Genomic DNA, 18296 nt, shown 5'->3' with positions numbered 1-18296 from the left:
ATGCAGGCCACGTGGCTCGCTACCTTGTCCGCTGTAATCATCCTGATTGGTCCAAGGATCCCATGCAGTAAGATTTAATGACGTAATATACTGTACTTGAGTGAGTGAATATGGTTTTACGCCGCTTTTAGCAATATTCGAGCAATATCACGGCGGGGACACCAGAAATGGGCTTCACACATTGTACCCATGTTGGGATTCGAACCCGGGTCTTCGGCGTGACGAGCGAACGCTTTAACCACTAGGCTACCCAACCGCCCCTACTGTACTTGAAATTAGCTGGCCAGCAAAAGCAAGTATACACTAATGTTGGTTTTAGGGTGGCAATAATTATACAAACAAGAAATGGTTATTCGATGGTGATGTATTTGATACGGGTATCAGAGGCCATACTTCATGCATCGTATCAGGTGAGGTGAGGTGAAATGGGGTTTAACGTCGCGTCCAAGATTATTGCACTTATATAGAGACGTGCATGCGCACGCGCGCGTGTGTGCGTGTGTGTGTGTGTGTGTGTGTGTGTGTGTGTGTGTGTGTGTGTGTGTGTGTGTGTGTGTGCTTGTACTAGTCCGGACTGATGCCGCTATTATAGTGCTAGCTCACTGAGATACCATGCCGCAGTTTAACATGAATACCACACTCAGACACAGTATACTGACATCGAGCCGACCAGTCCTTGTTTTAGCCCCTTAATGCCGAGCGCCAGACAGGGTAACAACAAGTACCATCTTTTAACGTCGTTTGGTATGACGCAGCTGGGGATCGAACCCCGGACCTTCCGCTCTCTGGGCGGACGCTCTACCATTACACCACGGAAGCGGTCAGTGATTATGTCACAGCAAGTGTCTGTGTTCAGCCTAGTAACGTTTGCAAGTTTTAGATTAAATCCAATTTTTTAGTGTATTGTTTCTTTTCCCCGGCAGTGTATCTCGACAAGAGTAACCGCTCTGTTTATCTTTAACATTTAGTAAGATATCAGAAACAACAGATTTAATAATTGTAGAAAGTGTGCATTGTCCAAAGGGCGATAACAGTTACTTTGTCATGTATTTTGTTGTTTTAAGAAATGTGTTATATCATTTTTAACTCTGTATGTGTGTATCTATGATTGTTCTACCAATTTATATCACAGCATCCTCAGCAAGCACACCATGCAGCAACTGTGACGGTAACAACGTGACCTGTGTTGACGGTGTGTGTCTACCTCGCTGTGTCAGTGTGACGTCATCTGGAGAGTGTCTCCAGTGTCGGGACTCCAGGTTCTATGGTAAACAGTGTGAACATGACTGTCCAGACACCTGTCTCAACTCTCGCTGTCAGATGAACAACACCCGTGTTGTGTGTACAGAGGGATGTGTGGCCGGCAAGAAGGGAGATAACTGTGGTGTGAACTGTCCTACAGCCTGCACACAGTGTGAACGTTATGGTGATGGTTGTACAGGACCATGTCAGGATCCCCGGTATTACGGTCCACACTGTAGAACACCTTGTTCCTCCAGCTGTACAGATGGATGTAATCGGATCACAGGGGAGTGTGACAGCTGTGAGCCAGGTTACACGGGGACATATTGTAATGATACCTGTCCCCCCAACTGTAGAGGTGGATGTGATAAAGTCATGGAGGAGTGTGGCAGCTGTAAGCCAAGTTACACAGGGGACAAGTGCGATGTCTCCTGTCCCTGCAACTGTAGCGTTGGATGTGACAAAGACACGGGGGCGTCAAGTGGTAAGTTGTAATCCCATTAGGACCATATTGGTATTTTGGTTGTTTTTTCTCTTTAAAAGTCGTAATTACGAGAATGAAGTCGTAATTATGAGAGAAAAAAATCGTAATTACGACTTTTGATTTCATAATGACGACTGTATTCTCGTAATTACGTCTTTTAAAAGATAATGTAGAGATGCATTGTGACACTTTTAGTCGGTTTACAGGGATGTATTGTGGGAGTTATAGTCGGGTCACAGGGATGTATTGTTACAGTTGTACTCAGTTTACGAGGATGTATTGTGTTAGTAATGGTCGGTTCACAGGGATGTATTGTGAAAGTTATGGTCGCTTTACAAGGATGTATTGTGAAAGTTATGGTAGCTTTACAAGGATGTATTGTGACTGTTATAATCGGTTCACAGGGATGTATTGTGAAAGTTATGGTCGCTTTACAAGGATGTATTGTGGAAGTTATGGTAGATTCACAAGGATGTATTGTGACTGTTATAATCGGTTCACAGGGATGTATTGTGAAAGTTATGGTAGCTTTACAAGGATGTATTGTGACTGTTATAATCGGTTCACAGGGATGTATTGTGAAAGTTATGGTCGCTTTACAAGGATGTATAGTGGAAGTTATGGTAGCTTCACAAGGATGTATTGTGACTGTTAAAATCGGTTCACAGGGATGTATTGTGAAAGTTATGGAAGCTTTACGGGGATGTATTGTGCGAGTAATGGTCGGTTCACAGGGATGTATTGTGACTGTTATAGTCGGGTCACAGGGATGTATTATGACTGTTTTAGTCTGTTTACAGGGATGTATTGTGGGAGTTATATTCGGGTCACAGGGATGTATTGTGACAGTTTTCCTTAGTTTACGAGGATGTATTGTGTTAGTAATGGTCGGTTCACAGGGATGTATTGTGAAAGTTAAGGTCGCTTTACAAGGATGTTTTGTGAAAGTTATGGTAGCTTTACAAGGATGTATTGTGACTGTTATAGTCTTTTCACAGGGATGTATTGTGAAAGTTATGGTAGCTTTACAAGGATGTATTGTGAGAGTTACGGTCGGTTCACGGGGATGCATTGTGACAGTTATAGTCAGTTTACAGGGATGTATTATGGGAGTTATAGTAGGGTCACAGGGATGTATTGTGACACTTTTTAGTCGGTACACAGGGATGTATTGTGACAGTTTTACTCATTTTACGAGAATATATTGTGTTAGTAATGGTCGGTTCACAGGGATGTATTGTGAAAGTTAAGGTCGCTTTACAAGGATATATTGTGACTCTTATAGTCGGTTCACAGGAGATGTATTGTGAAAGTTATGGTAGCTTTACAAGGATGTATTGTGACTGTTATAGTCGGTTCACAGGGATGTATTGTGAAAGTTATGGTAGCTTTACGAGGATGTATTGTGAGAGTTATGGTCGGTTCATAGGGATGTATTGTGACTGTTATAATCGGTTCACAGGGATGTATTGTGAAAGTTATGGTAGCTTTACAAGGATGTATTGTGAAAGTTATGGTAGCTTCACAAGGATGTATTGTGACTGTTATAATCGGTTCACAGGGATGTATTGTGAAAGTTATGGTAGCTTTACGGGGATGTATTGTGCGAGTAATGGTCGGTTCACAGGGATGTATTGTGACTGTTATAGTCGGGTCACAGGGATGTATTGTGACAGTTATGGTCGGTTCACAGGGATGCATTATGACTGTTTTAGTCTGTTTACAGGGATGTATTGTGGGAGTTATAGTCGGGTCACAGGGATGTATTGTGACAGTTTTACTTAGTTTACGAGGATGTGTTGTGTTAGTAATGGTCGGTTTACAGGGATGTATTGTGAAAGTTAAGGTCGCTTTACAAGGATGTATTGTGAAAGTTATGGTAGCTTTACAAGGATGTATTGTGACTGTTATAGTCTTTTCACAGGGATGTATTGTGAAAGTTATGGTAGCTTTACAAGGATGTATTGTGAGAGTTACGGTCGGTTCACGGGGATGCATTGTGACAGTTATAGTCGGTTTACAGGGATGTATTATGGGAGTTATAGTAGGGTCACAGGGATGTATTGTGACACTTTTTAGTCGGTACACAGGGATGTATTGTGACAGTTTTACTCATTTTACGAGAATCTATTGTGTTAGTAATGGTCGGTTCACAGGGATGTATTGTGAAAGTTAAGGTCGCTTTACAAGGATATATTGTGACTCTTATAGTCGGTTCACAGGAGATGTATTGTGAAAGTTATGGTAGCTTTACAAGGATGTATTGTGACTGTTATAGTCGGTTCACAGGGATGTATTGTGAAAGTTATGGTAGCTTTACGAGGATGTATTGTGAGAGTTATGGTCGGTTCATAGGGATGTATTGCGACTGTTATTGTTGGGTCACAGGGATGTATTGTGACAGTTATGGTCGCTTTACAAGGATGTTTTGTGACATTTATAGTCGTGTCACAGGGATGTATTGTGAGAGTTTTAGTCGTGTTACAGTGATGTGTTGTGAGAGTTATAGTCGAGTTACAGGGATGTATTGTGACAGTTTTAGTCGGGATACAGGGATGTTTTGTGAGAGTTATAGTCGGGTTACAGTGATGTATTTTGATATCTTTTAGTTGGTTCACAGGGATGTATTGTGACAGCTGTACTTGGTTGACGGGGATGTATTGTGAGAGTTATGGTCGGTTCACAGGGATGTATTGTGACTGTTATAGTCGGTTTACAGGGATGTATTGTGGCAGTTATGGTCGGTTCACCGGGATGTATAATGAGAGTTTTAGTCGGGTTACAGGGATGTTTTGTGAGAGTTATAGTCGGGTGACAGTGATGTATTTTGACACCTTTTAGTTGGTTCACAGGGATGTATTGTGACAGCTGTACTTGGTTGACGGGGATGTATTGTGCCAGATATGGTCGGGTTACAGGGATGCATTGTGAGAGATATAGTCGGGTGACAGTGATGTATTGTGAGAGTTATATTCGGGTTACAGGGATTGATTGTGACACTTTTGAGTCGGTTCACAGCGATATATTATGACAGTTTTTCTCAGTTTACGGGGATGTATTGTGAGAGTTATGGTCGGTTCACAGGGATGTGTTGTGACTGTTAGAGTCGGTTCACAGGGATGCATTGTGAAAGTTATGGTCGCTTTACAAGGATGTATTGTGAAAGTTATGGTCGCTTTACAAGGATGTATTGTGAAAGTTATGGTAGCTTTACAAGGATGTATTGTGAAAGTTATGGTAGCTTTACAAGGATGTATTGTGACTGTTATAGTCGGTTCACATGGATGTATTGGGAAAGTTATGGTCGTTTTACAAGAATGTATTGTGACTCTTATAATGGGTTCACAGTGATGTATTGGGAAAGTTATGGTCGCTTTAAAAGGATGCATTGTGAGCTATAATCGGTTCACAAGGACGTATTGTGAAAGTTATGGTCGGGTTACAGGGATGTATTGTGCCAGTTATGGTCGCGTTACAGGGATGTTTTGTGCCAGTTATGGTCGGGTTACAGGGATGTATTGTGCCAGTTATGGTCGCGTTACAGGGATGTATTGTGCCAGTTATGGTCGCGTCACATGGATGTATTGTGCCAGCTATGGTTGCGTTACAGGGATGCATTGTTTGTATTATGGTTGGGTTACAGTGAGGCATAATTAAAGTTGTTGGTGGCATAGCAGGTACTTAATAAATACAGTTATTTACGTTGATAGAAATGTGTAGGTTCGTATATGACAGTTATGGTAGAGGCGTTTTGATTGCGTTTCATACAACTTAAATTCGTTTTACTAAGTACTGTTTATGACGAAACATGGACGATCGCTTGGTGTAGTCATCTTACTGTTCGTATACCCATCCATTAGCACACATTCCATAAATTTACTCTTCAAAAGGGTAGGGAATACTCAGAAATAACTTAGAATTTCCAAAATTGTAACATATATTGGTTTCCTAGTAATAGTTCTATGATAATAATGAACAAACTGGGAACACATTACAACTTGTAGTGATGTATGACAGTAGATGTTATGAACGCCCGCGATAGGGAGAAGTTGGGAAATTTCAAAGTTGAAGTTTCTGGATCAGTAGTGCGAAATACCGCCACGATTAGTCTAACATCCATTCACTAGACGAGCATACTGCTTATGTGAGTGTCCCAATAGCGATTTGAGGGAGCTTGTCCTACTCCTCTTGCAGCGCCTTGCCCAGGTAAGCCATCGTCGTCGGCGGCCTATGACGTTGACGTACACGTTCCAGGCATTCTATGGATGGTGTGCTGCTGGAGGTGGGCATTGGCGATCAGTGCACGGTGATCGAGGGCGTTCTCGTCCTGAAAACGCCTCGCAAAGGGGACAACAAAAGGTGTCAGTATGTTGACCCGATGTTACAGATGGTACCTTCTTTGCACAATATGGAGTGGGGTTCGGTCGGTCATAATGACACCTGACAACTGTCATGAGATCTCAGGTTGACATTGGCTTGAAGTTCATTTCGACGTCGCCAGACACGACCACGCCTATCAGGGAAGTGCAAAGTTAATCAATAATTGACAGAAATAATGGTCCGCAGAGATTAATCGACCTTCCTTTAAAGTGTCTAAATCAGGAATGACACCTGCAGATGTGTTTGGCGCTACTGTGTGAGGCACGTGCAAACTGAAGGTAGTGTTTTCAGACATAAACGTTCCGTCACAGGATGTTATCTTTAATACTTTGTATTTACATTATATTTCGTGTTCCCCTAAGTGTATAATTTGCTTTTTTCAACAGAACAGAGTGTAAACTAGTTCGCACTGTGTACAGTTCCAAATGCTGTTGAAGGAGCAAACATTCTTCTGACTAGAGGGTCTGGAGGGCCTAGAGGGTCAAGAGGGTCTAGAGGATCTAGAGGGTCTAGAGGGGTCTGGAGGGTCTAGAGGGTCTTGAGTGCCTAGAGGGTCAAGAGGGTATTGAGGGTCCAGAGGGTCTGGAGGGTCAAGAGGGTCTGGAGGGTCAAGAGGGTCTAGAGGGTCTGGCGGGTTTCATTTGGCCTTTGTCCTTCTTGTGGACATGCCTGTAATGATGTCTTTGGTATGCCGGAAACAGACTCAAGACACTGACTGGCAGTTCGATGATCAGAAAGACTGCCAGCGTCCCAAATTTATAATTTAATTCATATGACATCGTTGTACATGTAGCAGGGCGTGGAGTCATCCCACAGATGACATCCTTACCTTGTCAGCTTGCTGATTGGGTTAACCTCTTTGGTGAAGTGACTCGAAAATTTTATGGCCGCTACATTGGCGCCCAACGTGGGGCTGAGCATGTTCATATTACATTTGAGGAAAATAAGCCTCAGTACCATACTATGCGGCCCGGGACGTGACTTTCGTTGACGAGGGAGCATTATCAGGGCGTGGAGTCGTCCCACAGATGACATCCTTACATTGTCAGCTTGCCGACGGGGTTAACCTCTTTGGTCATGTGGACAAGGCGTCCGACCTCGGATCAGAAGGTCGGTGGTTCGAATCGCATCACGGGACTCGGAAATTTTATGGCCGCTACATACACAACAACCCAGTGATCCTTGTGTGACGCTCACTCGTCGTAAACAGATACTTTCCAAATATTTTCATGTTTCTAATCAAGGTGCTCACGAGATATGATACACTTCGCGAAGTAAAACCCGTTAAATCACAATATAGGTTTTGATTACTGATCAGATCGCCTTGACTGGGCGCCGCCATTTTGTTTGAAGCAAATGCATGTGATACGAGAGGTGGAATTTGATTGTCATTAGTAGGGACATTGAATGGACATAACTCGTAATAGCCACGGGTGACGCTACGATCGATATTTTCCAAATCTTTTCATGTGTATAATCAAGGTGCTCAAGTAATTTGACGCTTTTTTGCTAGGTAGGACTCGTTTAATTACAATAGGCACACACACACACACATTCACACAAATACGCACCCATACACAAAGACGAAGACATACATATATACACATACGCAGACACACACACACACACACACATACATAGACAGACGCAGACACATATACTCACACATACAATTAGACTCAGACATACACATACATACGCAGACACACACATACACACGGACGCAGACACACATACAGAGAGAGACACATACGCGCACATACACACAAGCTCAGATACACACATACACAGACAAACGCAGACATGTACAGGTAGACATACACAAACGCAGACACACATATATACGCAGACACACACGCATTTATTTTGCCATTGTCTTCCAAAGCGTTTGAGTCAATATATTTAGATACTGAATCACTGTTTAAATGACCAGCAGACAGCCACAGCTGTTAGCGAGAGGCCAATACATACGAGATATATTTGTGCATGTATTCTGTGACTTGATCATGACCATCTGACCGGTATGTAATGAACACGTTTGTTTCAGCCAACGCTGGAGCCACGTATGTTGTACTTGCCGCCATCGCCATCCTCATCCTCGTTGTCATCGTGTACAGAAGGTGCGCAGTTCATTGTATTCGTGTATACTCCAAGACTCCAGTTAGAGAATACCACCCCCATAAGCAGAATAACATCAATATAAGCCTCACTGGATGCTTTACCGTTCACCCATTCGTGACCAACTCGTGTTATTCCGGGACAAGCCGAATAGCGACTCGTTTCCCTCTCGTGGCCATTTTTGAGACCGGGTTCTGTCTTAGCCCAAACGGGCATACCTAAAACAATTGTCAACTCGTTGCGTAATGGTTCACATATATTTTCCCATATATTTTATATATTTCAGATGCAATTTAAAGCACATCTGGACATGCGTAGTTATACAGTATGATTGAACATATTTAACTGTGTCATGGGTATATTTTTAGATGCAAGACATATGTAAAATCAAAAATGATTTCTGGGGGATTCTTTGACGAAGAACTTGAAATCACACGCACATTCTGATTGGTTTGTCGTATTTTCGCACATTATATTCATCGATAGGGGAATGAGTCTTCTTGCAGGTTACGGAAAGGGGCGAGCGGTTACGAATGACCGTTTACCGTCAAGGCGACATAAAGTAGGGAACATGTTATTAAGGGTATGTCGTTCCATGTTGGTCCCTGAAACCATTTATGGAACTTTTATCGTCAGCCCGATGCGTGTCACGCTCAACAGGACCCACCCCGCAACGAAGAAGGGATCGCGCTTTACGTTGTCTTGTTTATTTATCATCTTGCGGATTTCACGATTATAAGAATACCAAGTGCCTTTTTTTCAAACAAAGGCGACGCAAAGGAAGACAGCAGAACCAAAAAGGAACTCCTAATCCAACTTACACATCGTGTTCGGGTAAGAATATAGCCAATAGACAATCGATCTAAACTAATCAATATGGTGTAAGTATGACTTTTGAGAGTTCATTTTACCTAAATTAACCCAATCAAAGGATTTTGTCACCAAAGGGATAAAATGTATCTTATGAACCTATTTGTGCAAAATTTAATTTCCCACCATGTTCGAGGTCCAATTGAACAAAATACATTAAACTACGGTTATAACGAACTCAAAGGGACCACAAATTTTAGTTCATAGAAACCGTAGTTCTTTACACGCATATATACAGCATAACTACAGCAAAAAGTCGGGACAAAATGTAAGTTCGTTATATCCGTCAGTTCGTTATAAGCGTGTTCGTTATAAGCGTAGTTTCATGTATGTGCATGTGGAATATAATTCAGAACTATGCCTATTTCACGTAAAGTTTCATCATGGAATATCACTTACATCGACTTCCTTGGATTCATAGATGGACAGGACAGTGTGACATGTGTCCATCCTCCTGAGTTATGTCCCTTCTATGTCCCTCCTATTGACCAATCAGATTCCCCTCTCATATCACTTGCATTGGTCTTACCCCGAGAAGTGCATCAGATCACTCGAGCACCTTGATTAAAAACATGAAAAGATTTGCAAAATATCTGTCAACGCCCAGTCGACCGAAATCTGCATGTTGAAATCTATGTTGTTTACGAAACATGTGACTAGTTCGTTACGCGATTTTGATTGGACCATGCAAAGACTCGTTAATGCAGCCAAAATGTAACTCCGGAATTCCAGCCTAGTTCGGCAAGGGTAGAAACTGCACTTTAATAGTCAGTTAAAGCCCTTGCCCCGGGGAGATGACAGGTGTCATGTAACTGGGATTTTACTGCATGCAATGGGATTTTACTGTTTTCGAAGTTACATACATGTTAATCTGCATGTCTTCGTGACCGGAAAATGTAAGACACATAACGAGATTTAACATTAGGATAAGACGTAAATTCTGCAAACGAATGTATACATGCAACCTAAGTGTGCATTCGGTACATATTAATCATATGTTCATCTTCCAGTCTATACACTAGGCGGGGACATGTGTGATGAGCTGAACGGGGACACGTCGAAGGAGGTCATGGAGGGGGAGTTTAAAGTAGGTATACTTCAAGGTTCTAAATATCATCAACCGTACGAGGGGCACGGGGGGGGGGGGGTCAGTCGTCTAATTGCCGCAGTTTTGCGTCCCTTGGGCACGCCAGAAAACTATGATTGTTGGTTCGAATCCCGGTTCGCCCTGATTATGTTTCTAGGTTTGTCAGCACCATACCAGCTCGTGGGTTTCACCGAAGTGGTAAATGCCTGAGACCTGCATCACTTCGGGCTTTCCTCCCACATTAAGCTGAGACGCCGTGATATAACTGGAATATTGTTAAAGGCGGCGTTAAATCAAACTCATTCACTCACTCAACCGTACGATAAAAAAATAATGTGTTGTCATATGGCGAGTGGATGATCTGTGGTTAACGCTGCTAAAATTTGGAGGCTTACGTCCTTGGTGCAAATATAATGTTTATCAGCAAGGGATCTTAACATAGGATGGATGTGCGATTCGAACCACACACCCGGGTGCCGTTGTACGAAGCGATCTTAGCGCTAAGGTGATCGTTACTCCCATACCATATCATAGACTTACGACAGTCGTAGCGTTAAGGTTGTGTTGTACAACGGCACCTAGGACCTTAAGGTACATACCTGCACATGGAACTCCCTAATATATAGATCGGGGAGTGCTGTATGACTCGGCTGATTCTGTGTCTCAAACCCGACCAACTTTTGCCAAGTCAATATTCAAGCATTTTTCTCCATGACATATTGCTCTCTGCGGCTGTAAACACTACAAGCTATTATGTTTCTGTTTTAGAAACTGCCTTCTTCAAATATAAAACCAGTAGATTGTGCCTCCTTGGACGAAAACGAAGGGAAGAACAGATACAAAGATATCCTTCCATGTATGTAATTATATATCCTGCTGTACTCTTTATCAAGAGTCATTTTACAAAAGAAATTTATACTTACTTTAATCAATCTTAGATAGGTAGAATTTTGCGGTTCGTTATGGAACTTCTACTTTGAGTAAATGTTCGAAATTGGAGTTTATTGATATCTATGCTTGCTGAGCCTTTTCGCGAACTCCAGGTGTCATCACCATTTTTTCAGCGATCCATAATTATATATTCACTGTTTGGGCTTCTGCGCCAAATCGGACAGGAGAGCGGAAGGTCCGGGGTTCGATCTCCGGCCGCGTCATACCAAAAGACGTTAAAAGATGGTACTTGTTGTTACCCTGTCTGGCGCTCGGCATTAAGGGGCTAAAAGGCTGGTCGGCTCGGAGTCAGTATACTTTGTCTGAGTGGGGTATTCATGTTAAACTGCGGCATGGTATCTCAGTGAGCTAGCACTATAAATCGGCATCAGTCCGGACTAGTACAAGCAGCCACACAAACACACACACGTACATGCACGTCGCTATATAAGTGTAATAATCTTGGACGCGACGTTAAACCCCATTTCACCTCACCTCACCTCACCTCACCTCACCTCACCTCACCTCACATCACATCACCTCTGCGCCAAATTGAGTCTGTTTTGGTGGATAATCGAGACTGGTCTCTGGCGTTGACGTTTTCAACTTCACATTCAATTTCGAGGTTTAATCATATCTAAAACATACAGATTCACACGGAGTACTTTTCTCTGATGTTGTTCAGCTTTATCACCCTATTTTCGAAATAGTCTCCATGTCACGTGTTCCTTAACAGTAGCATCAAACAGACATGGCGGATAGATATCTGATAAAATGCATGTCCCATTTGCTTGTTACACATGCGTGTCCCGCCAACTGCTATTGTTATCGCCGTTATTGCAGAGAAACAGTTCAATCCTGCCACAAAAACAGCATAAGATGTTATTTTTGGTATTTACAGTTGATGCTACACGAGTACCCCTTGAGATTGAAAATGAAGATGACAGCGACTACATCAACGCCTCCTACATAGATGTAAGTTATGAAGAATTTAGTTTGGTTCTTGTTAGATTTTGTGTGGTTCTTGTATTTAGTGTGGTTCTTGTTTTTAGTAAGACCGGCATCACTACCCGCTACCCACAGTTACCGCCTCCGTGGTCTAGTGGTAGAGCGCCCGACCGGAGAGCTGAAAGTCCGGGGTTCGATTCCCGGCCGCGTCATACCAAAAAATGTCAAAAGATGGTACTTGTTGTTACCCTGTCTGGCGCTCGACATTACTCATTAAGGGACGAAAACATGGACTGCTCGGCTCGGAGTCAGTATACTGTGTCTGAATGGGGTAATTATGTTAAACTGCGGCACGACATCTCAGTGAGCTAGCTCTATAAATCGGCATCAGTGCTGACTAGTACAAGCAGACACGCGCATGCACGTGGCCATATAAGTGTAATAATCTTGGACGCAACGTTAAACCAAATTTCCCCTAATCTCGCCTACGCGTTACTGGAATGAGTGAGTTCGGCTTAACGCCGCTTTTAAAATTATTCCAGTTATATCACGGCGTGTCAGCTTAATGTGGGAGGAAAAACCGAAGTGATGCAGGTCTCAGACGTTAACCACTTCGGTGAAACCCACGAGCACGGGTATGGTGCTGACAAACCTAGAAACATAATCGGTGCGAACCGGGATTCGAACCCATAATCATAGGTTTCTGGCGTGTTCAAGGGACGCAACTCTGCACAGCGAATCGCGGTGTCTTAGAAGACTTGGCCAACGTGTCCCCAGGCGTTACTAGGGGTGAGATGAGGAGAAATTGGCTTTAAAGTTTATAGTGATAGCCCACTGAGATACCATGCCACAGTTTAACATGAATACCCTACTCAGACACAGTATACTGACTCCGAGCCGACCAGTCCTTGTTTTAGCCCCTTAATGTCGAGCGCCAGACAGGGTAACTGCAAGTACCATCTTTTAACATCTTTTGGTATGACGCGGTCGGGGACCGAACCTCGGACCTTCCGCTCTCCGGGCGGACGCTCTACCACTGGACCACGGAGGCGGTCTGATATCACTGGAATAATGCTAACAGCTCAACAAAACTGGCTTAATAATGTATTGGGAGTTACACAGTTACTCATGGAGATTCCATCCCCCACAGGGATACATGGACCAGACCCGCTATGTTGCAACCCAAGGTACGTGGAGACTTTCATGGGTTTGGTAAACTACTTTCTTCCTCATCTCCACACATATCATAATACTGCCAATGGACATACTCGTGTCTATCCTACTAAGTCGACATTCAAATGTCTTCTTAGTTCAATATGACTATGCCAATACTCATGTCAATCGGAACAGAACAACTAACTCATGTCATTACGGGAATTCTTTTTTCGCTTTTATATGGATATAGTTACGAATTCATTTCAATATTTCTTGCGTTTATGGCCTCATATAAACGTGTTAACAGGTTTTAACGTTTCTAACTCCACAAACGCTAAAAAATATTTAAGTCAATTCATTTGAATAAATACGTCAACAATAATTACTTGACAGACTGCTTATTTCACCATTAACACAAAAACCAAAAGTACGAAATCGGTGACATCATTTAGCGCTAAAATGCAACACAAGCCCCGCCCATTCTATTATAAGCCAATCAAGAATCAAAAGCCCGCCAGTGGGCGTGATTTAATTATGTTTTGGTGAATTAAAACATAAGGACAGGACAGATTGGTTAACCAATCAAATGCCATGGAATGACATGCAACGTATTTGCTATAGATAGCCTTGAAAACCTTTCTACAGGGCCCTTGGAACACACAAAGAACGACTTCTGGAGGATGATATGGCAGCTGAACACCGCCAAGATTGTCATGGTTACTAACCTCATGGAGTCGGGGAAGGTCAGAATACATTATGTCAGCTTCTTGTGAAAATAATAATAATCAAGATGTCTCCTACCATGAAGTGATGATATCGTCGACGTTCATGTACAAATATATTTTGAACTGCCGATACAAAAATCTTTACTCGCCATCATGTCATCACATTAGGGATCATGAGCAAATAATAGTACTACTACATTAATAACCCTATATATAAATATATCATCCATTCTCTCAGTTTAAGTGCTACGGGTACTGGCCATTCTGCAGCTCTGAGTCCACGATGTACGGCAGTATAAGTGTTCAGTGCGCGAAAGAGGAAGTCTATGAGACCTACACCCTCCGCTCAATGGCGATCTGGAAGGTAGGTGACCTACACCCAGGGCTTCCTGTTCATATGGAAATAGGTGACCTGAAACACACGTCCGCTTCCTGGCCATCTCGAAGTTAGGTGACCCACATCCTCCGCCCCGTGGCCTTTGTGAACACAGGTGACCTTTTGGAAGGTTTCTGGCCATATGGAAGGTAGGTGACCTATTTTCTGAGCTCCCTGGACATCCGGCCTTCTGGAAGTTAGGTGACCTACACCCTCCACTCCGTGGCAATCTGGATGACAGGTGACCTACACCCTCCGATTCTGACCATCTGCCATATAGTAGGTAGCTTCAACTTCCAATCCCTGGCCATATACTCGTTGGGTTACCTACACCTTCCATCCACTGGTTCTATAGTAGGCGGGATAGCTACACCCTCCAACCCCTGGTTCTATAGTAGGCGGGATAGCTACACCCTCCAACCCCTGGTCCTATAGTAGGCGGGATAGCTACACCCTCCACCCCCTGGTCCTATAGTAGGCGGGATAACAACACCCTCCAACCCCTGGTCCTATAGTAGGCGGGAGAGCTACACCTTCCACCCCCTGGTCCTATAGTAGGCGGGATAGCTACACCCTCCACTCACTAGCCATATAGTACAAATTATGCCTACAACCTATCGACCCGCCCCTAGCAATTTAATGCAAGTGAGCTCTCCGCACCGGTTGAAGCGTTGCTGTTTTATGTCCTTACAGGAAGGTACAGAGACAAGAGTGATCAAGCAGTTCCACTTCACCCAGTGGCCCGACCACGGGGTTCCCAAGGACACTACAGCACTATTACACTTCCACAAAGTAGTGAAGGACACGGCACTACCACTGTCAGGGCCATTAGTGGTTCACTGCAGGTAACAGATATTTATTCCAAATATCTATTTCACGTACAATAAGAAAAACGTATGTATCTTATTAGTAGACAAACACAACTTAATCGTTAACGATGACATTGCCCTTAACTTGTGTAGCGACAGCATATGCTTACACCTGTCGTCAGAATTGGTAACTTGCAATGATTCAAAGTTCTTGAATTAATATATTTGGAATAGTTCTTCTGTCAAATGGAATATGGCATTGACTTTTGTTATCAATATGTACGATCCACACTTTTCACACAGTAATGGATTTGACGAATATGCAGGTTCGTTTTTGCTGAAGCAATTGATTGTGTTGAATACATGACATTTTTTAATGAAAGCAACTTATTTTAATCTTTGTAAGACGTCTCAGAGCTACTTCTTGCTCCTTTATCAGGTGAATGGTGAAGCAAGAAGGAGCTCTGAAATGTCGCACAAAGAATAAAATAAGTTGCTTTCCATTAAAAAGTGTCATGTATTCATGCTCTCCCAACTTCTAAATGCCAATCAAAGTATTCATTGTGTTTCTTGCCCTATGCAGTGCAGGTGTTGGACGGACTGGGACTTTCTTAGCGTTGGACTACTTACTGGACCAGGCGAGGAGCGAGGGTCGAGTCTGTGTCTACAACTGTGTGCAACACTTCCGTAGGAAGAGGATGAAAATGGTTCAGACAAAAGTTAGTTTATTACTAAAAGATTACTAAAATGTCTGACTGAAGTCCTGCGAACTTATGACATATAGTCTGCCTTAAACAACAGACAAACAAACAAACAGCATCTGCAGGTGTTAATCCCTTATCAGAGAAGGTAATTTGGAATAAGTGAGTGAGTGAGTTGGGTTTAACGCCGCTTTTAACATTATTATTAACAGTAATATCACGGCGTGTCAGCTTAATGTGGGAGGAAAGCCCGAAGTGATGCAGGTGTCAGACGTTTACCACATCGGTGAAACCCACAAGCACGGGTATGGTGCTGACAAACCTAGAAACATAATTGGGGCGAACCGGGATTCGAACCCACAATCATAGGTTTCTGGCATGTCCAAGGGACGCAACTCTGCACAGAGAATCGCGGCGCCTTTGACGACTGGGCCACCCGTACCCCCTAATTCGGAATAAAAATCCTTCGAGACATGTTAGCTGCATGCAATGTTCTTTGTGAAACAAGGTAGAGGTATCAAGAGTATTTCACGTTTTTGTTCACGTTTAAAACCACATCACACCTCAAGAATAATATCACGGGAATCCTTTGACCACATACGTTACACAAGATTTCTCGCCTGTGACACTGTTGGTACAATCAGAGGTAGAAGGTGACCAATGGTTATGCATGCGGCAAACATTGCTGTGACGCCCCTCTACAGGGTCAGGTCAACGGCAGACGGTGTTTGTCTTCCTATTTTACTTCCTTAATATATGTTGACCCTAGTGAAATTCAACATAACTGTTTAGTCTCCACAATCGTTATAAAGTGAATAATATTATCACGTTACTTCTAACAGAAAACAAACGGGCTAAAAATGTTCCAATGTTAATGCTGACAAGGACTTTGGTTAAATTGCTGTCATTGACGACATTATCAAATGTTGACCATGTGTTTTATGTTGTCCTGACACTATTAATATCGGTTCGGGATCAATATGCATGTTGTATTCCTGAAGTACAACACTTCAACTTTTTATGTTTATTCAAGAGACACGTTTAAATTTCGAAAGTTTGAGTTTGTGTGATGTATTTTCAGGAGCAGTATATATTCATACACAGCATTCTCCTGGATGCCTTGCAATGTGAACAGACCTTCACTCGTCCCATGGAGCCAGTACACATCCAGTGTGAGACATGCTGGAACCGGCTTAATAATACGCACAGGTGAGTGAGTGAGTGAGTGAGTGCGTAAGTGAGTGAGTGGGTGGGTGGGTGGGGGTGAGTGGGTGGGTGAGTGGGTGAGTGAGTGAATTAAATGCAAAATATTGTACTGTACAGCTGATTTTGATTTTAGGGTCAATATGGACATTTCATCCATTGACAGTGATGAAGAAGATGTCCTGTATGAAAATGTTCCCCATCACTTGGCACGTCAGCTTCAACAAAGAAGTGGAGATGCGGCCTCTCTCCCCGACGTCTGTGACGTGGTCTGTGAAACAATGCCCTTGCTGCCTAGTGAAACAGACATTACAAGCGAGGAGAGGAGCCCGGAAGAGAAGACGGACGACGAGGGAGTAAGGATGAGTTGGGTGTCGCCTCTGTTAGGTACAAGTGACAGGATACAGGAGACAGGTTACGAGTGACAAGTCACCGTTTCGTTCAGCCACATATTCCAGAGCTCCTTGAATACATATTTTGTTCATACTGTGCGTGTGTAGTGATAAGTAGGGCAGTGCATCGTATTGGTAAATTTCGTTTAAGGCCATCCATATCTTGTATATGTTTCTCATTTACAACCTTAACCAGCAAGAGAGAGGGCGGACGAAATATGATTAAAATAATCTGATGTTGTGTATATTATTCTATAACATTTTAAAGTTTTGCTTTCAGTCTTTAATAATTTATTTATGACGTAGATCGAGTTGCTTTGCTTCAGTAACGAATATCTAATAAACATAGCTGAAGAAAGATCAATCTCAACTGGTTTTATTATAGACTTCAGTGTGACTGAAGTGTAAAGTGTGAAGTGTAAAGTGAACATAACACTTGATATTTCACTGCAGTAACACGTTGACGGAACTATTGTTATACAAGAGTTACGTCCCCTTAAATTGTCTCCCTTTAGCGTAAATGTCAAGCCCGTACACAAACTGTTGATGTCCTTTTTACGTTAGTTCCACATTCAACAAAGCAAAATAATGACAGATGGTCTTTTATGGAATTAATATCACTTCTTTGCCGTTTGTTATTCTCTCGAAAATCTTTCGTTATAAATTGTACATTTCTCATTCAACGCGTCAATCGACACTGTTCGTTTCGCAAAGCGCCATTTTTGTTACTTGACCAGCGTGTATTCTTTCGCTTCCAACAGCAGTCTCCAAGTTTTCAAGAATATTTTTTGTTGATTTTGTATATAATCATATCTAAATGTATGATCAAGAATTTTCGTGACCCTAAATATTTTTGCATACTTTTGTACATATTTT

The 18296-nt window shown here is 42.6% G+C and overlaps 1 protein-coding gene across 1 annotated transcript; it reads left to right on the top strand.

Annotated features, from left to right (window-relative positions):
* On the top strand, positions 1 to 17453 carry LOC139479608 (receptor-type tyrosine-protein phosphatase eta-like). The gene is made up of 14 exons (XM_071262449.1): positions 1 to 67; positions 1133 to 1726; positions 8154 to 8226; positions 8994 to 9058; positions 10105 to 10181; positions 10950 to 11037; positions 12013 to 12086; positions 13210 to 13246; positions 13860 to 13957; positions 14178 to 14303; positions 15009 to 15160; positions 15708 to 15843; positions 16907 to 17034; positions 17165 to 17453. Exons 1-14 carry the CDS (start codon positions 1 to 3, stop codon positions 17451 to 17453), a joined length of 2004 nt encoding a protein of 667 aa, XP_071118550.1.
* Positions 17454 to 18296: the final 843 nt, after the last annotated feature.

The sequence above is a fragment of the Haliotis cracherodii genome, unplaced genomic scaffold (genome assembly GCF_022045235.1).
Source record: "Haliotis cracherodii isolate W230 unplaced genomic scaffold, xgHalCrac1.p SCAF_4, whole genome shotgun sequence".
Lineage (NCBI taxonomy): Eukaryota > Metazoa > Mollusca > Gastropoda > Lepetellida > Haliotidae > Haliotis > Haliotis cracherodii.
Note: the sequence above shows the minus strand (reverse complement) of the source record. Positions and strands in the feature narration are given on the sequence as shown.